Source organism: Coenobita brevimanus, chromosome 70, assembly GCF_032717465.1.
Source record: "Coenobita brevimanus isolate Jiangsu-jjx chromosome 70, ASM3271746v2, whole genome shotgun sequence".
NCBI classification, from domain to species: domain Eukaryota; kingdom Metazoa; phylum Arthropoda; class Malacostraca; order Decapoda; family Coenobitidae; genus Coenobita; species Coenobita brevimanus.
The window spans coordinates 42,364,229-42,385,174 of NC_137023.1; the positions used below are offsets into that span (position 1 = coordinate 42,364,229).

The 20,946-nt window shown below is 42.7% G+C and overlaps 1 protein-coding gene across 1 annotated transcript; it reads left to right on the forward strand.

The window, feature by feature from the left end:
* The first annotated feature begins 11,156 nt into the window (after nt 1-11,156).
* LOC145406298 (mitochondrial intermembrane space import and assembly protein 40-B) lies at nt 11,157-19,484 on the forward strand. The gene is made up of 3 exons (XM_080277458.1): nt 11,157-11,228; nt 15,784-15,867; nt 18,539-19,484. Exons 1-3 carry the CDS (start codon nt 11,207-11,209, stop codon nt 18,817-18,819), a joined length of 387 nt encoding a protein of 128 aa, XP_080133584.1. The 5' UTR covers nt 11,157-11,206; the 3' UTR covers nt 18,820-19,484.
* Nucleotides 19,485-20,946: the final 1,462 nt, after the last annotated feature.

Sequence of the window (20,946 nt, forward strand, 5' to 3'; positions counted from 1 at the left end):
ATACTGTATATATATATATATATATATATATTTTCTGGGAACTATTTAATCCACCATTAATTCTGCTGGAAGACTTGCCTAGATGGAACAGTCAGCAAACCCTTGAAATGACTCATATCTATTGATGAAGGTGTGAGAAGTCTCATACTTCCAGCTTATGTACATAAGTGATTCACAACTAGGAAATATATTTGGATGCTGCTTTTAGTCTTTCTATTCTTTAGTCAGCCATAACAAACTAAGACAAAAATGAACTGAATAAATTAAGCTTCACAGCATCTTATACAATAATGTTGTATAAGTTTTCCTCTGTGATGTGACTGACCTTCTCTGCTGATGCAAGCTGCCATGGAGTCACTGGGAAACTTGTTGTTGGATTTCTGACTCTTCCAGCTGGTCTGGTCTAAGTTGCAGTCATCCAGGTTTTGCTGCAATGACAACATAAGCCTTGGATGTTGTTAACAAGGCTATCAAACACTAAATACAAAACAATGGAACTCTTTGGGACTAGTGGTTAGTTGTAGCTTATGACCATAACATTGTACTGGCACACAGTTACATTCATGTTTCACCAGTTTTACAATACAGTACTGCACTGCATCAAAGTGCCATCTTCATTTACAAAAGATGTTTGAGAACTTGTATGAAGTTAAACCTTCCTGTGATTACAGAAAGATCATAGATGCACTTCTTTATCTACTAAATTGGAAAGCTGAAACCAATATGTGTAGTGTGATGAAAACATAGATGGTACTATCTCCCTGGTCACATTTCTTACCGGACAGTAGACCATATTTATGGTTTGAATGTCTCTGATATTGGGTCATACCTCACACAGAGATAATCAAAGTCTCTGATAATTTCTAGTCTCTCTTATATGTACGTGTGAAGGTAGAGCATGGCAGGACCAAACTAAATGTGTGACTGATACTACTGCTGATATTCACAAGGGTAAGCTACATATTTACTTTACCCTTAAGCTGTGAAATCTAAACTCAATAATTAATTCCTGCCAATGTCTGATGATTATATTTATCTCAGGGAAACCCATCACAGCAGACCTATTACATCTATATGTATTTTGAAAAATACTTTTGCAGGAAATTAAGAAAACTGTATTAATATCACCTAGTATAACACCTAGTATGTAAGTAACAACTAACAACTCCCAAACCATGTTTAAGGAAAATGAACATTAGGACCAGCACCACAATAGTGCTGTTATGGGAATGGGACCATCATCCACTCACTTGATGTAGTGTTGCCTAATTCTTCCTTCATCTTTCTCATTCTTTTTCTGTGTCTGTCCTCCATTCTGCCTATGTTCCCCATCTTTCCTGTTGTTTTTTATTATTTTTCTTTTCAGATGGCTTTATGAACAAGCCTAATGGTCTCCTGTTAGCCAAGAAACCATTTATAGCACTAGGTTGTAACATATAATCAACCATACATGTTCCCTACGTGTCAGCAAGTGGGTTGGTGGAAGGTTAGTGCCCGTTTCGTTTCGTTTTTAAAGGCTCCAACATGCTTGCATGTGTCGGCCTTGGTCACCTAATGGCGGCTCTCCACGCTGCACGATCCATTGCAGCCTCCCTGTTCAGTCCCTTAACCCTAAGGTCACACTTAATGACCTCGTCCCGTGTCTTTCTCGGTCTACCCCTCACAACCCCACCCCCAATATTAACACTTCTCACCTTCCTCACCCAATTATCATCCCCCATTCTCTCCACATGTCCAAACCACCTCAATCTACCTCTCCTCATCACAACACCAATACACTCCAGTTCCATCCTACCTCTCAACTCTTCCATTGTAAACCCAACCCCTCCAGGCCTTGGACGCAGGGACGCACTGCACATCCACCTAATCATTGTCATTTCAGTACGTCTAAGCCGGCGAATGTCTTCCTCCTTCACTGCCCAGGTCTCACTACCATACAGCATTAAACTCCTAACACATGCTGCATACAAAGCATGTGTTAGGAGTGTAATGCTGTATGGTAGTGAGACCTGGGCAGTGAAGGTCTCACTACCATACAGCATTACACTCCTAACAAATGCTTTGTATGCCCCTCCCCGTAAAACAACTAACTCAAAGTTAAACAGCCACCCCTTATGATATTATGGTGTCTGGCTATAGACAGATAAAGTATTGCAGATACTGTTATAAAAATGAGACATACAAATGAGAAATATATACAAATGCTACATCACAAAACTATCAATAATGTATGCAATTTTGTAAGTTATTCTTGATCAACCCTGGTCTGCTTAGCTGAACCAACCCATCAACCACAGGCAACCAACTGCTTGTGCAGGGTCGTCCCATGCAGCGAACCAATGTTCCCTCGTGGATGACAGTGTCTCACCACAGCAAAGCGTGGGGAAAAGTGTGGAGGTTTGGTTCCTGGATGGATGCTGCTATTTGTATCTCTCCACTCAGTTAGCAGGGGCACCATGCAGGCTCCACAGTACCCATTATCTGGTTATATGGTTACCACCCAGCACTGTAAATGGTTTCCTGGGTTAAAGGAAACCATTAGGCTTGTCACTCAGTGAAAAGTCACCTGAAGTGGGATGAGAGCACAAGTAATAAAGAGTGATAGGAAGGAAAGGGAGAAGCAGGAAGAGAGGAGGTCAAACACAGTGACATAATGAGAAACATGAAGGAAGATATAAGCAGCACTACATCAAGTGAGTGCTGTCTCCGTAAGTAAGTAAAATACATTAAACCTCTCCGTCCCAACTGATTTTCTACCACTGAATCCCCCCAATCCCGACCAACTTTGGAAAAAAAATTCTTTGGCTCAAATCTCCGCTTTTGGTGAGAAACATCAAAAATTTATAGAGAAATCACTCACCTGAGGTTTAAAATACTTGATACAGGTAGCAGTACCCCTTACCTTACTGGGTTTTCTATCAGACTGGCTCCAAAGAAAACAAGTTCTATGGGAGGGTAACTACTCCACACCACTCATTAACGGTATTTATTTATTTATTTTATATGAATTTATATGTAGTACGAAAGTATATTGGTTTTCACACAGTAATATAGGCAATAAAAGCATTGTTTCACTCACCAAACACATCAACATACCTGACCTTTTTTGGCGACATTACCAGATCATCATTTCTGACTGTTTCTTCCTCTAATGCTATGTAAACTTTGTCCTCCAGATTGTCATCGATTGGGGAATCACTCTGGGCCTGAATTTCGTACCGTGGCACGACATGTCTTTACTGGCCAGGTCACTGGTAACAGGTGAATTGCCAAGACAATGGCATGCGGGGAGGGGGGGGGGTCATGCGGGATAAGGCATTGTCCTTGCCTGGCATCTTGTAGAGGAAGGTGTCCCGTGTATACGTACCAAAAATCACGCAAAAATTGAAAATTGTGAAAATTAGGGACCTTGCAAATGATGCGCGTTTATATACGTCAACAGGACTGACAGTGACAAAACGTGTGGACGTGTATATACGTCAACGGGACACGGCGAGTTAAACCCTCAGCCTGTGCATCCAGATGAACCCTGACATGCCACAGTAAATATGAGACAAACGACAGTATGCGTGAGTAAATCCCAGAAGTTGGCCCTCATCCATGGCCATCCCCCCCCCACCAAAGTTCCACTGTCAGACCATGGAGATGCATGCTCACCCCAGTTGGAATAAACAAAACATTGTGTTTTTGCAGAATTTTGCAAAAGGGAAAAAATGGTCACAAGTCAACGTGAATAATATTATAGGATGTGAAATGACCTGTTCATGCTCGATCAGCAGGTCACACACACACACACACACACACACACACATATTGCACTGGATATAAACCAGGCTGTAAAAAGACAGACAGCACCAATGAAAAACCAGAGCTCACCAACAAAAAAGTTAAAGATGTCATCCAAAGAATGGAAAATGAGAGAGCACCAGGACCAGATTGCCTGAAAACTGGACTATTTGAAATATTGGCTGAATATGAAGAATGTTTTATAATAATAATAAGGTGCTTACAGACAAAATTTGAAATGGAAGAAACACCAAAAGATTGGAAAACTTCAATCACAAAAACAATCCCAAGAGGAAGAAACCAACCGCAAAGGACTTCAGACTAATATCCCTAACGAATGTGTCATACAAGATCTTTATGTCATTGATAAGAAAGGAAATATAAGATCACATAATATAGTGCCATAAAAGAAACCCATGCAGGATTTACTCAAGGGGGAAGGATCAAAGACAACCTGTTCGTGCTACAATACTGTATTGAGGACAGCTTTAAAAGGAAAGAATTACTAGTGATCACACCTATCAAAATCTCAAAGGCATTCAGCTTCATCCAAAGAGGGAAATTAATCAGTGCAGTGGAGAAATACAAAGTATACCCGTCAATAACAGACTCCATTGCGAACATCTATGTTGGTGACAAAACAACCATGAACCTGAATGACAGCATAATGGAAGAGATAGTCATAACAAGTGGTATTACACATGGCTGCACAGGTTCAACAGTACTCTTCAGACTAATAACATACTTGGTGCTCAAAGAGTTAGAAATGAAGGGAACAAGGTTCATGAACGATTTATTCAAAATAAGCGCACTTTTCTTCACTTATGATGGGCTTCTATTCTCAAACTCAATCAGAAAAACAGAGGAAAACCTGAGAATATTGACTAAAGTGGGCATGAAATATGGTCTAGATATCAACACAGAAAAGCAATGTCTTAATTTACAACGTGAAGGATTAACTAGCAGAAATACAAGGTATAAAGGTGACAATCAAATAAAATACCTTGGAATAACATTAGAAAACAAAAGAAACACATTTAGAGCCCCAAAGCAAATAATGATCAATAAAGCCCCAAACCTAGCCAATACAACTTATGCAGTCATAACAAAAAGCTGTAATAAGCTAATGATTGGCAAAACCTTTTGGAAAAATCTGGCACTACCTTCTATACTGTGTGGCACAAATATAATGACACTGACTGAAACAAAAATCAATAAGCTACAACAAACAGAGAATGGAGTGTACAGACAAATACTAGGGGCTCCAAAGTATGCACCAAATTGCACCCTGCGAGGAGAAGATGGATCTTCATTAATGAAAACCAGGATAATGGAAAATAAGCTGCAGTTCATCAGGAACACTGAAGAAGTAACCAACTCATAAAATTCATACTAAGAGAAATAAGGGAAGATGAAATGAATAAATGAATGAGAACAGCCAACAAGTACAGTATATGGATGAATTAAAACTAAAATACAGAGACATTGTGGGATTGGGAAAAAAGAAACTAAAAAAAAAACAACAACAACAGTGGGATAATGCAATATGGGATAAGGAGCTGGAGTCCAAGTCAAGCTTGACATTGGCATAAAGGATGGAAGAAACAAATAGATCAAGTATATGATAACAGACCAGCATCCATCATTTTGTACAAAGCAAGAACCAACACATTACCACTAAAGGACCAAAAAAGACACAAAAATGGAGGTATTGCTTGAGTACTCTGCGGAGCAGAAGATTATGGTGCGAAGAAATACAAGAAATAAAAAGGGAATCAGAAGAACTTCAGCAATTGTACAGTGAGGACAAAAATGACATCACAGGGAGATATTTAATAAGGAAAAACTTGAGGAGGGGGGAGAAGGAAGGGGGGGCCAAGGATGAGATGGAGGGATGGAATGGAGAGGTATATGAGAGAGGGGGTGTAAGCTGGGAGCAGGGAAGTGAAATGGTGGGAGACAGGGCGACATGGAGGCGATTTTTTTGTGGCCACCCCTTACAGGATTAAGACGTCTGGCAATAGATAGATAGACAGAAAAATAATGATGATCATTGAAATATCAAAAGTACAAACAAACAACCAAAAGAAAGAAAAAAAATTTAAAGTTTAGAAGGTGCCATTGTAAAGGCCATTCCTCCGAACAACATCGCATCGCATTGCATGCCGCCTGCATTTGTTTCCCACCTATGATCCCTACTCAGTACGCACTTTTTCTTCTTTCAACTATGTTTTCTGTTACATTATGCTATCATATTCACCTACCTATAGACTGATAAGTCATTATCTGAAGATACCCATTTCCCTGACACCCAAACATTATTTTGTTCCGTGTCATGGTGCGTGATCACCACTTATTTACCATTTTGCGCACTGCTGCCTGGTGATGTTCCTAGAGGTTGTATGCATACTGCAATGAATGTTATGTATATGCAGGAGGGGGAGAAATTTTTTTCAAGAGGGCCAAAGGGATGACTCTGGAAAAATTTGGGGATTCACAATACTAAATAGTCAATTAACATACATATCAGCATTATGATTTGCACAATTCAGTTTAAGTGGTAAAATTCTTCAATACATTTGATGTGCAAACTGAGGGTCCACTGTATTTGAAAGAAGGATGACATTCCTACATTCTCTTTCTGTCTTACCAAGGATGATGGAGAAGGTTGACTCAACTGAGGTGACAAAGTTCTGACAGTCTTTGTGGGTGGTGCTGTGAAGGAGGTAAAACAATTACTGCCCAAACGACAGGAAGAGCTGTGAAAGAGGGAGAAATTTAATAACTTGTAGACTTAACAACTCTAAAACTGTATATGGGTTTGTATGGTTATAAACACCAAAAATGAAGAGTCAAATGAACAATGAGGAATGAAACGGAGGAATATGCACATTGGAAAGCATAAATGTTACAACAATTGATATATACGAGTATCTTGTTACATGGCACCCTCGTGACACTATGAAAAACAGTACTGCAATACACAGTAAGTTAAAAAGGTGAATTGAACCTCCTTTGTCTGACAGAGGATTCCTTTACCTAAAAAAAAAAAAAAAAAGAAATCTGTACTCAAAATTATATCTTCTAGCTTCCATCTACCCTTAAATCAATCCAGTATTGCCATATCAGAAGTGCAGGGACCAGGAACAGGTAACTCAGAGATGTAGCTATAATAACCAAGCCTAATTCTGGGGGAAGGGGGGAGGTTTGAGGAAAACTGTAAAGGAGTCTCCCCTCAAAATCTGTGCAGGCACTGGGGTGACTAGAGATATCAAACATTTCAGGGTAATTGCAGTAGTCAATGTCACTGTCACTCCTCTGGCTGTCATTGTTTCTCTGGAAGCTAGGTACAATATGGGATATGTAACAAAGGATATTGTTATGCCATGTACTCAGAGATCAACTTCTTGCTTTCTAAGTACGTGGGTCTGATATTGGGTTCTTTCCAAGACCGGGTATAGAGCATGCAACCAGAGGAACAGGGCTCAAAAACACATGCTAATCAGTCTTACACATATATTACACATAAAGAGTACAGTGACTTGTCACAATACAATATGATGGATTACAAGCACTATGGGAGATACAAGGATTGGAGTCTGAGACTAGGACTAATAAGATAACTGCAGGAGGCGGCCAGGCCTGGGAAGGGTCTCGTCAGGTGTGAGCTCTCTGATGGGGCGCGGGACCACTACTGTACTCCAGATCATCGGGTGAGGGCTGCTGGGCAGTGTAGAGGGAGGCCTTTCACTGGAGGGGACTCTGTGTGGGTGTTGGCCCATGGGGCTGGGGCTGAATAGGTCAAGAAGGTGCGCTGCCTCGCGCCTACCCCTGGTGGAGGACGGTTTGCCAGCTTGAGTAGGGAGGTCTTGGCCGGGAGTCCTGGACGTGTCCCTCGGTGACTGGTGTCTGTGATCTCACTTTCGTCGGGAGTCCGGCAGGGGCTGCCTGTGGCTTCTCCTTCCCCGGGAGACCAACAGTAACTGGTGATGTAGGGGCACTGGTTGTAGTGAGTGTACCCCAAGACTCTACAGGGCCGCTCAAGACCCCTTCCAGCAGCGACTCCGCTGGGGAGCCTGCTCTGCCCCCTGTGGTGCAGGGAGAGGGAGAAGGGCGTCCCACACAGCCTCTGGAGGAGTGAGGCGAGCAAAAGGCATGACCCTTGGCAGGTGCCGAAGGGTTAGCAGATGAGGGAACAGTGGGCATTCCCTTCCTGGCAGGCACGGTGGGTGCTGTCGCGGTTCTGCTAGACCCTGGGATTGCAGGTGAGAGGAGCACGGTGGGCGTCCTCTCCCCAGCGAGCATGGTGGGCATCGCTGTGGTCCTGCTCCTCCTGGGGGCTGCAAATGAGGGAAGCACAGTGGGTGTTCCCTCCCCAGCGGGCACAGTGGGCGTCGTCGTGGTCCTGCTGGTGGCTGTAGGTGAAAGGAGCATGGTGGGCATCCTTTCCCTGACGAGCACGGTGGGTGTCGTCGCGGTTCTACTTGGGGAGTCTGTTGGCACACAGATCCTGCCCCAATCTTGGTGAGCACTGGCCCAGGTAGATGGTAATGCAGCAGGGTGACATACCTCTCGTGGATTCCGTTGAGAGGAAGAGGGGTGTGTGGTGGTTCGGGACGTATACCTGTCTTGCTCGTTCTCTCGTCATGCCTCCCTGTTGTCTCCCATTGCTACATCTCGTATTTCAGATATAGAACCAGGCCTAATTCTGGGGGATGGAGGGGGGGGGGTTTCAAGGAAAACTGTAGTTTCCCTTCAAAATTTGTGCAGGCACTGGGATATCAAACATTTCAGGGTAACAGCAGTAGTCAATGTCACTGTCACTCCTCTGGCTACGCCACTGTTTCTCTAAAAGCTAGGTAAAACAGCGTGATTTTGTACATGGAACATGCAACAAAAGTCCTACTGTATTTGTCAATTTACAATCCTCATTTGTGTTGATCAGAGTGTTCACATTGACCAGACTTTCTTCAACCACTTTAACTTTTTCCCCTTATTTTCTGCACTGTGAACAAAATGTCCTAAAAAGGTAATACGGTGCTCTTACGTTGCTACCATGCTTCTCAGCTATCATACGATGATTTTCCCAACATTAAATATGGTCTCCTACAACAGTGTCTTCACTTACTGTCAAGGAGAAAGTGTAGATGTCCTAACCAGGGACACTAATGGGATTTTTAAAATGTGGTGGCCAAGCATAATTATGTGGTCGCCCAAGAAATTTGAGGGATACGAGGGGGTTTCCTTGCACATTTGGGGTACAGTGTGTAGCAAGCAATCTGACCAAGGGAGGGGGGGGAAGTGTTTTATATATATATATATATATATATATATATATATATATGAAATACGAGGTACCAAGGGGAGACCACATAGAGGCGCCACAAGAGATCGATCCAGACAGACATACGCCCCAACCACCACGCGCCCCTCTTGCCCTCAACGGAATCCACGAGAGGTACGGTACATTGCCCTGCCACATTACCCTCTACCTGGGCCAGTGCTCACCAGATCAGGACAGAATCTGTGTGCCAGCAGACTCCTCAAGCAGGACTGCGATGACACCCACCGTGCTTTTCGGGGAAAGGACGCCCACCGTGCTCTTTTCACCTACAGCCACCAGCAGGGCCGCGATGATGCCTACCGTGCTCATCGGGGAGGGAACACCCACCATGCTTCCCTCATCTGCAGCCCCCGCCAGGAGCAGGACCGCGGCGTTGCGCACCTTTCTTGCTGGGGAGAGGACGCACCACCGCCGGATTAAGGGGGGGGGCCCAAGGGGCCCGGGCCCTGGGCCACCCACCAAGAGGGGGCCTCCCACCAGAGCAGCAGAAAGTTGAGATAGCTCTACGGATATACCTTATTTTGATGGTATCAAACTGCAGTGGCGAGCGCTCCTTCTCAAAACTCAAATTAATTGAGAACCGATTACGGACATCCATGAAGCAGAAACGACTTGTAAATCTGGCTCTCATGAGCATCGAGTCAGATATACTGCGTGAATTGGACTTTAATGACATCATCAGCGACTTTGCAGCACGAAAATCGAGAAAAGTTTCTGGACTGTAATGGTTATACTTGTTAGTTATACTATACTTTTTCATGAAAAATTAAATAATTTTAAATGAATTTCTCTGTGTAAATAAATTTGGTAAGAACAAAATGTGTTCATTTCATTTCGTGTTTATGCATTACATATTACAGCATTGGATGAATAGTCCCCGTTCAGTATTTCCTAACTAAAAGTGTCCAATTTATATATTAGGATTTAGGTTACCAGTCTGTGGTGTATGCCATTGGGGGGAGTTGGAAAGGGGGTCTCCCAAGCGGGCTCCGGGCCTCCCACATGCTTAATCCAGCCGTGGGACGCACACCGTGCTCCTCTCACCTGCAGTCCCAGGGCCTAGCAGAACCACGGCGGTGCCCACCGTGCCCGCTGGTGAGGGAATGCCCACAGTGTTTCCCTCATCTGCAGCCCCTGCCCAGAGCAGGACCGCAGCGACTCCAACCATGCTCGCCGGGGAGAGGACACCCACTGTGCACCGTCACCGTGCTTGCCGGTGTCATGTGCACGGAGTGACTTTATCCTGGGAGTTACCAATCCCTTCTTTATTAAGCCTATAATAACCTACCTAACCTTAACCTAGCCTTATCCTAGATCAACCTAAATAAACCTAAAACAAGCTAATCTTAATTCACGAAATGACTACTTTCACAATCCACCTGTAACATACATATATATCTATATTTATGTATATCCATATATCGACCTATAGTTACCTACAGGTCGATAAGACATCCAACTATCTTCCTGACACATGTATTTCATACAATGTTGTTGATAAATGGCACAAAATTTGAGATAACATGCGGATACTTCCAAAATAGAAGCTAAACGGCCACTCGGCGCATGCACACTGAGCGAAACGGTTACTTCCAGGCTGCATACGATAGTTTGGAAGTTGGAAAGAACCCAATATCAAACCCTCATACTCAGAGAGTAAGAAGTTGATCTCAGAGCACATGGCATAACACTGCGAGTGGATACTTGTTTATCTGGATTACAAATTCTACAGACTTAGGTGTTTTACTCTGTATATTATTTATGGCATAATGAAGTACTGTATATTTACTGGATTTTTAGAGTAGTGTCCCAATGAGATGGTGCTTTGGATAAAAATTAATGACCATTCATGTTCACGTCAGCAGAGTCGGAAGAAGGATAATACTATAAGATATACAGTAAATGTTGTAGTATTAGATTTCGAACTTCTTTGTTGGCATTTATATAACTATATAATGACCTAACTGCGGCGAAATGTAATGCACCGAAATCTCCATGGTGTATCGGCTGCTTGAGCCTGTGTTGTTATGTAGCAGCGTGCGTGTTCAGCGGCGTTGGCAGTGAACTACCTCAGGGATGTCATACTGCAAGCAAGAAGGTAAATTAGTGACCATCCTGGTTATATATCAGTTAAAGAAGTCTAATGCAATGTAAGAGGCGGCATTGCTCAGTACTTCAAGCATTAACGATCTTGGGGTGGTTAGCGAAGGTAAAGTAGCCGTACCGGTACCGTTACGTTGCAAAATTCAGTACGGTACGAAGTGAATATTCGCGGAATTATTTGATAGCGTTGGACGTCACGACGTCCATATAATCTTTGTTGACTGGAATGACGACTAGTAGCCTAATCAGGTTTTCTGTGGTGCTGTTATAATCGAAAGCATTGAGATAATATGTTGTATAAACACAACTATTTATAACAACAGATTCAAGGGATTTTGATATATCAATCTGTCGTTTGTACTAAACATGTAGCCAGGATTTCTCGGGGGCTGGGAAAGCAGCAGTCATGAGAAGGAATGGTCATGTTTTGCTGGTAACTAGTTTTTCACGTGTTATTTGGTACCAGCAAGTATTTAGTTTTGAAGTGTTCCTTTTTTTTGCTAGTTATATGAACAGCATAGTACCCCATATATAAATCTTGTCATATGATATGGGCTAAAAGTTATAATCTTTAATTTAGAATTCTAGCTTAGGTGTGATAATTTCATGTGAAATCAGGTAGGCCAATTATATCCCAGGGTCTGTGGTCATTTCGTTTATAAAGGCTCCAACATGCATGCATCGTCCTTGGCAGCCTCCCTATCCAGTCTTGTTTGCCTGAGGTCACACTGTGTGACCTCGTTGCAGGTCTTTTTCGCTCTGCCTCTCGCAGCCCTGCCCCAAATGTTTACACCTACTTACTTACTTACATACTTGGTTTACTTGGCTTTGTTTAGAGGTCGATGCCCCACAGTCATGGTGGTCCACTGCTGCCTTCGGTATTGGTGTCCCAACTTTTTAGGTCCACCTGGTCCGGTATGGAGTTGGAGGTTGCCCAGCAGTTGGCCGTGTCTCCTGGCACTGGGGGTTCATCTGGCTATGTTTTCAGGAACATAGCCAGCTTTGAACTTCTCCACTGAGCATCTTGTTATTTCTCTTACTTGTTTTGGGAGTGCATTGAAAATTTTTGGGCACTCATGGCCTAGGCTGGATGTGAGTGGGGTCTTGATGTGCTCTGGAGCTCATGATGGGAGGGCTTTTCTAGTGCACTTGCGTCAGGCCCGTTCACTGTTGTAGGGCTGCATTGTAGAGGATGTATGGTCTGGGGCCAGGTTTTCCAGGACCTTCCACATGTAGATCGCCCAGTAATGGTCTCTTCTTCTTTGCTGGGAGTACAGACCCAGCTTTTTGAAGCAGTCCCAGTAGTTAAGGTCGTGGATTCCTCTGACCTTTTTGGTGAACGTCCTTTGCACTGCTTCAAGTCTGATGATGTCGCTTTTTCTGTGTGGTGACCACAGCTGGCTGCAGTAGTCCAGTGTGGGTTGTATCAGGGCTCTCCAGAGGATCAGCATTACTTTGGGCTCCCTGGAAGTGAATGTTTGCATCACCCAGCCTGCCATCCCCTTAGCTTATATCACAGCTTCCGTGATGTGGTGCTGGAAAGTGGTATCGTTACTTGGGTGTACTCCGAGGCATTTGACATGTTATGGGCTGATGTCCTGTTCCCCTTCAGTATGAAGAGCGGTTGCCTACTTGATTATGTGATTTGGGCCACATATCAAAATTTTGAATTAGTCCTCATTAAACTGCATGTTGTTCTCTGTAGCCCAAGTGTAAACTGCATTGAAGTCTTCCTGCAGGTAGCGCACTTCCTCTTCAGTGGTGATGGTACGACTGATGTTGGTGTCATCAGCATACGAGGAGAGGAGGGAAGAGTCCACTTTATTGTCAATGTTGCCCAGGTGTGCCAGGAAGAGGAGGAAACCCAAGACCTAACCCTGTGGCACTTCATTAACTACAGTGGCTTTTTCAGACTTGTGGCCATCTGCTGCAGCTGACTGGGATCTTCATGTGAAGAAGCTATGTAGCCACATTCCAAGCTTGCCACATACTCCAAGGGACTTGATCGTATGAAGTAGGATGCCGTGGTCAGCCTTGGCAAAGTAAAAAAACATGACGTCCACATTCTTTCCCTTTGCTAGGTTCTATAGCAACCAGTCGTAGTGTGCCAGGAGTTTAGACAGGCAGGACCTTCCCTTCCTGAATCTATGTTGGCTTTTACTGGGGAGGTTGTTTTCTTCCATGTGGGCAATAATTTTCTCTCTCACACATTTCTCAAACACCTTGCTTGTGTGTGATGCAAGTGCAGCGAGCTTGTAATTTTGGGGGAGGCTTCTGTCTCCGCCCTTACATATTGGACTTACACTCACTTTCTGCATCCAGTTGTCATCCCCCATCCTCTGCACATGCCCATTCCATCTCAGTCTACCTCTTCACAGCTGTGAATTGATTTTTTATCTCCCAGTCCACTCACTTGATGTAGTGTTTCCAACATATATTCCTCACCTTCATCATTCTTTGTCTCTGTCAGCACTCCTCTCTTCTTATTTCATGCATCCTTTTGTCACTTATTATGACTGGTGCTCTTTGTTCTACTTCAGGTGGCTGCACTGTGTGACAAGCCTAATGGTTTCCTGGAACCCAGGAAACCATTTACAATGCTGGGTAGTAACTATATAACCAGATAACAGGATGATGTGGAGCCTACTATTGTGCCCCTGTTAACTGGATGGATAGTCTGATGTGATGTACATCTTGGAACCAGACCCTCATATTCTTCCCTGTGCTTTGCATTGATAAGGCACTGCCTGCTGCATGGTAGCATCAGTTCACTGCATGGGATTGTCCTGCCTGTGGTAGTGGTAGTTGTAGTTGTTCCCTAGGCACTCCGGCCGTACAGCCCTGAGTCCCTTAGGAAGGCCATGGCCGAGACCGGGCTTTCCCACAGAGCTCACAAAGAGTGTATGTTGTGTTGTTGACGTAGGTGATTGTGTGCAATGCAGTCTTCCATATGTGCTGGGGTGCTGTGTTACATCCTGGACAGGCATCAGTGATGGAGTCATGCAGCCTCTTCTGGTAGCTTAAGAGGACTGGATGGTGCCCACATCTCAGCCTGGCCAGGTGGACCCTGTCCTCATGAGGGAGATAGGATTCAGAAGGGTGGATGTCAGGAGGCTGTGCATGCAGCTGTATGTTGTCTTTGAGTGACTGAATGGAGCAGTGAGTGATGTGAGTGTGGATATGCTTCTGGAAGCTGGTCTGAGGTGGGCGAGGGGAAAGAGATGACAGTATTTGTGTATGATATCGTGTGCTGGGTGTTGTTTTGATGTTCCTTGGTGTGGGTGGATGTGCTGCCATGTACTGGTAATGTAGTGGATGTTGTGGGTTTGTGGAGGCTGCCTGTGGTTGATGGGTCAGCTTGGCTAGACAGACTGGGATTATTCAACAGTAACATAACAATATCCCAGCCAAACCTAAGCAGAGTATAAGTTGTACAAGGCTAAGTAAATTTCGTGTTTTTAGCCACAAAACCCTACTGGAACAAAAAAGGCTAAACACTAGGTTGATTTACATAACAGCACAGGCAGTACATATTTTCAGCCAGCACTGGACAGCAGTATTTATCTCAGGTATTCACCATATCCAAGGGGTAAAGTGTTTGCAGGAAATAGAAGACTTCAGTTTTACGCTGACCCATCATATAGGCTAACAATACAGTACAATACCGGTACACCACTTAGTTGGTTCTTAAGCATTTGTCAAGAGTATTGAGAACAGTATGGTACACCACTTAGTTGGTTCTTAAGCATTTGTCAAGAGTATTGAGAATAGTATGGTACACCACTTAGTTGGTTCTTAAGCATTTGTCAAGAGTATTGAGAATAGTATGGTACACCACTTAGTTGGTTCTTAAGCATTTGTCAAGAGTATTGAGAATAGTATGGTATATTTTAGTTTAATAGATGTTTTACAATTGTGTCATATCCTTTCTGAATGTATGTACAGGCAAGGGATGCTTCATGTGTGGTACCTGAGAGTGTGTCAACAATATGAGAAATCGTTCCCCACCTTCCTAATATTCTTATCAGAAGCAGCAGTGAATTGTGACACAATAAAGGAAAAATGTATGGGAGAATCAAGAATTGTTGACTGCGGCCATCATTAACTACAATACCTAAATTATATTTGAATGAGGAATGCCCTTGCATCTGTTCCTCTGTATAATATGACTGCCATAACTTTTTGTTATAATACTGGACACTGCACATCTTCCTCCTTCCCTGCATAGAATTCCCCTGGCTTAGGGATACTATACATTAGTCAGTTTGTCTTCACCTGATAGAACTGAACCACTCCCATTACATGAATACAGTAATAAGGTAAGTTTTGATTGCATGAAATGCAATTAACCATAATTATGAGGCAGGAATGAATCTCCTTCATTACTGTTCAAATCAGCTGTCCAGTTTGATAATAATAACCATCAGATAAGCTGAAAGGGGTCATGAAAATAAACTTGCTATTGGTAAATTACAGTAATGTCGCATTTCACAGTAGTGCATTTAGCACAGGACTGCAGACATGACTTATATTGTTACTTTTCCTCGTAGGAAAGGATCGCGTAATATTTGTGACGGAGGAGGACCACAATGGCCCAGCAGCAGTCTCATTACCAGAAGATGATGAGCCTCCAGGTATAGTATAATGGTGGTCCTTATTTCTGGGACAGTTTCTGTAGAAATAACATTGATCACCCAAAGGAAACTGCAAAGAATCAGATCCTAGACATTGTTAAGTTTAATTACTGATATGAAAAATTTAATTATACTGTATATAGGTGTGTTGTCCCAGACAACTGGCTGAAAGTGTGATTGTCAATTTGTAGAAGGAGAAGGATGATACCTTGGAAAGAGGAAATTGTAGAGACAGAAAACCAGGTAATGAAGGCAATGGAGAGAGTCCTAGAAGGTATGATAAGAGAAAGAGTGAATATTGATGAGATGCAGTGGTTTCTGCCAGGCAAAGGGACTGCTGATGCCATATTCATTATCTGACAGCTTCAAGAAAAATATACAGGATAGAAAAGAAAATGGAGCTGTACTTTGTTTTTGTTGATTGGAGAAGGCTTTTGACATAGTCCCTAGGAAGATGGTGAGGTGGGCACTGAGGAAGCTTGGGATCGAGGAGAGACTGGTTAGAGTGGTCTTGGCTCTGTACAGTATGTGGTGCTCACACCCAGGCGAGAGTGAATGGAGAGTTGAATGATTAGTTTTCTGTGAATGTTGGCATGCATCAAGGGTGAGTCTTGAACCCCTTGTTGTTTGTTATGGTGCTTGAAGCTCTCTTGCATGACGTCAGAACTCCCATGGGAGATTTTTTTGTCCAACTGGGTATAGGCTTCACGGACTGGGGCTGGATACTCAAAACAAGCCATTAACCACGGTGCCAGTTGATGAAAGGCGCCTTTTTGTATGGCATGTCAAAGGTGCCTTTGATGGCACACCTGATTCCCATACTCAAATAATTTTAAAGTCACCTTTGGTGTGCCTTTCTGCAGAAAGGCAACTTACCCTCAGAAAGCACCTTTTGATACTCTAGCCAGTCACAGCAGCTTTATGAAGATACATGTAGGAAGTGTTTGCCAGTCAGAAAGCAGCATTTCTTATCTGCTGATGGAGGTAAACAAAACATGAAGTGAGGGTGCAATGCATTAGTCCCGACATATTTCCATTTTCGTAGTGGTATTTTGTGGGAATGGAGAATATACATGAGCTGGGATTCAGTCCCACGGACTTCAAAGCTGTATGCAGGACCTGTAACTCACTGCACAAAATATACAGTCTGTTCATGTGTGTACCTTCAGTAACACCTTAAATATTTTTTTTTACGTACATTTTATATATACGTCAGTTGGGATTTGAATCTGGGTCTGTCAGGACTGTAGGCCACCTCTACTGATTCAGCCACTGTTTATGATGATGTTAATTGCAGAGAATGAAAGGGAGGCAGAGGAAAGATTTTGGAAATGGAGAAATGGAAAGGGGTACAAGGGTTTGAGAGTAAATGCAGATGAAACAAAAATGATGATATCTAGGGCTGGTGTTGCTACTATCAGAACAAAGGGAGTGGTGCCATGTGCAGTTTGCTACAAGGGTGTGGGAAGTACAGTACAGTAATTCCATCATGTGTAGTGTTTGTGATATGTGGGAGCCTAAGAGATGTAGTGGTATTAGAGGTAGCCTGCTAAATAATGCTGATTTCGTGTGTGCAGTGTGTTGGAGAGAACGTTAGAGATTGTCAGCCATGAAAGGATTGATCTTGTTGTAGAGTCTCTTGAGGATGTGGAGGAGTTTTGTTATTTGGGGGACATGTTATTTGTTGGAGGTAGGCTGGAGCTAGCTCTGTGGGTAGGGTAAGGAATGGTTGGAGGAAGTTCAGGGATCTGTTGCCATTCCTGACATTGAGAGGGCTCTCCCTCTGTGCTAGAGGATCTTTGTATGTGGCATGTGTTAGGACTAATGCATGGTAGTGAGCCCTGGGTAGTAAAGGAAGAGGATATTCATAGACTCAAACGTACAGAAATGACAGTGATTGAATGAATCTGTATTGCATCCTTGAATTCGAGGCCTGGGGGGGCGGGGCTAGGATTGTGATCGAAAAGTTGAGAAGAAGGATGGGACTGGAGTATACTGGTGTTGTGATGCAGAGGGGTAGATTGAGATGGTTTGGCCATGTTAAGAGGATGGAGGATGATGGGTCCGGAAGGTGAAAAGTGTAAACGTCAGGGGTAGGGTTGTGAGAAGCAGACCAAAAGAGACCTGAGATGAGGTCATAGAGTGTGAACTCAGGGATAAGAGAATAAACTAGGGAGGCTGCCAGAGATCGAGTAGTGTGGAGAGTCGCCATTAGGTGACCAAGGCCAACACATGCAACCATTTTGGAGCCTTTATAAACATTACATTGTGATTTCCTAGATACTCATATCTTGATGTGTATTGATCTCCACTCAGTGTATCTTTCTCTTAAAATATAATTGTTGTTGTCATGCTACCCCAGTCTGTCAGATTGATATATTGGAGAATGAAAATTTCTTGATCCTTGTTCAGTATATTTTAGGTTACCAGACTTTAATTGCTAGTCCCGTTATACCATTATATATAGTTTTAGAATACTGCCCAGTTCAGAGGGAATGATGAGTTAAGACATTAGCACCCAGCAGATATTGTTGGTCAGGTAACTGTATATGAGTTAGCTAATAGTGGCCATATTTTTTTTTTTATACGAGATACCTGTATACCACAATTGCTTTTATCACTTGAATTCAACATTAAATTTCATCAGCTTTGTATGTTTTTCACTCAACAGTTGGACTAATTCAGCCTGATGGGGAAATCAACTGGGCCTGCCCTTGTCTAGGAGGAATGGCCACTGGACCATGTGGTGTTGAATTCCGGGAAGCATTTACATGCTTTCATTACTCTACTGCAGATCCTAAGGGCAGTGACTGTTTGGAGCCATTCCGACAGATGTCTGAATGTATGGCTCAGTACCCTAATGTGTATGGCAATAAGGATGACAAAGAAGAGACTGAAAGTGATATCCCTTCAAAGCCTCAGCAGACAGAAGAAGTGTCAACCAAAGCATAGTACTGTACTGCACACTGGATAATGGGAGAGAAAAAAAAAAAAAAAAAGAAAAAAAAAAAAAAAAAGTTGGTAAATGATGTATATTTAGAAGTACAGTATTTATGAGACCAAACTATCTGTAGATCATGAGTGATCAGTGTCAAAATGTGTCAAGCTTAGAAATGAGTAGTGAAGTGTGGTGGTACAAGCTGAACCTCATTGCAGTGGTGTTTAAACTGGAAGTTTGTTGGAGGTTTCCTTGTACAGTACCCATTATAACTGTAGGTTAGCATTGTCACTTGTACATATGGTAATGAATGTTAATAACTAGATCAGTGTAGATATTTTGTGTTTGTATGGATTATATTTGATAGTTTATCAGCTAATGTAAGTTGTATCCCACTGCTTCAGTTATGGCTCAATTCACTATGCTATAATTTTTTTCATAATAAACTTACAAAACCACTGGTGTGTCCCATTTTTACAGGAGTTACTGGTATACAGTAGCTACGTACAGTACACCCTTGATATAACGAACTAATCGGTACCAGACCCTTGATGTTAAAGCCAAACACCATGCTGTTCGTTAATTTCCCAGGTGTCGTGGCTTTTACCAAACAATGTTCGTCAAACATAGAGCGTTGTTCGGTGTACAGTCGTCCCAAGAAGAGATGGCAAAGTTTCAGTTTGTTTCAGTAACTATGGTCTGTCAGACTTTGGATGAAAAACGAGCAAATATATATAATGTTTTCGTACATTCATTTCATCATCTGATGATACATAACTCATCATGCATGGCATTATTAAGAGCGGGCAGTATAAGGCAGTTATATATTAGAAGTGTCTAACATGTCTTTCCAATTTTAATATGTTGTGTACAGTATTACCCAAGACTGTATTCCTTTTGTGTTTCTGAAGTAATAGCCTAATATTACATTCCTGGTTTCTTGCAGATTTGGGCTTGCTGTCGAATAAATTACATACTTCATGTTGAGTATTATGTAAGTTGAACAATATGGGGCAGTGATATACTGTATTAGAATTTCAAACCGTCTGATACGTCTTCCAAATTTGAATATGTTATGTATTATTCTGCATGTCTTTCAAATTTGAATGTGTTAACATATTACTTCATGCAGTACACCCAACATATTCCTGAAGCAGTAGCCTAATGTTAATTCCTCAGGATCGTGCAAAAATGGGCTAGTATCGGAAGCCAGTTCAGATATTTTTGTTTTTTTGTTTTTGTTTTTTTACATGCAGTTTTCATTGCTTTTCAAATGCTGTGAGCATGATATAACAAACAGGATTAGTAGGTAATTATTGCGCTCCAATCAGATTAAGCCGGTGAAGGTTTATATCCAAAGGGTGTTTGGGGTTGATTGCTCATGTAATGCCACTCAGGGATGAGTGAGGCTGGTCACTCAACTTAAATGTCAGGACCAACATGCCTAGCTCCGGTCTCCTACGCTTCTCATGGGGTAAGGTAGGATTGGATGATGGATGGAAAAGTAACTTGCCCCCACCCTGGGTTGGGAAAGGAGGTTTGGATGATGAGGATGAGGAAAATGACATTATGTGGCAGTCACTACAAGTCCTTTTTATGTTATCCCTAAGTTACAAAGTATGTGAAATGATGTAACCAATGAAGTACAAAAACCAGTGCTCAGATAGAAAAAAGTTACATGTTGACCACAGATAGTCTTGTTTAATTACCGTCTGATTTCTAACTGTTAGGGGTAGGCTTAAAATAGTTAATACATGCATTTCCATTCCTGCGCAGAAATAAGCCCCCCCCCCCCTCCATCTTTTTCTATGGTCTGTCTGTCTATGAGACCATCAGATTTTTTTCCCTTACATTATTGCTTTTAATTAAAGGTGGGGGCACTTACCATCCACTCACTTGATGTAGTGTTGCTCTCGGAAACTGCCCTTTCCTCTCCCTTTCTTCCTGTTCTGTCTTTCTTTCCTTCATTCTTTCCTCTTCCTTCTGTCTGCGGGTGACCCTACACGGAGTGACAAGCCAAATGGTCCCATGTACACCAGGAAACCATTTACTACACTAGGTGGTAACCATATGACCAAATTATGGCACCTGTTGGTTAGTGGGTAATTAAGGTGCTCCAGTCGGACTGAACCTGTGCAGGT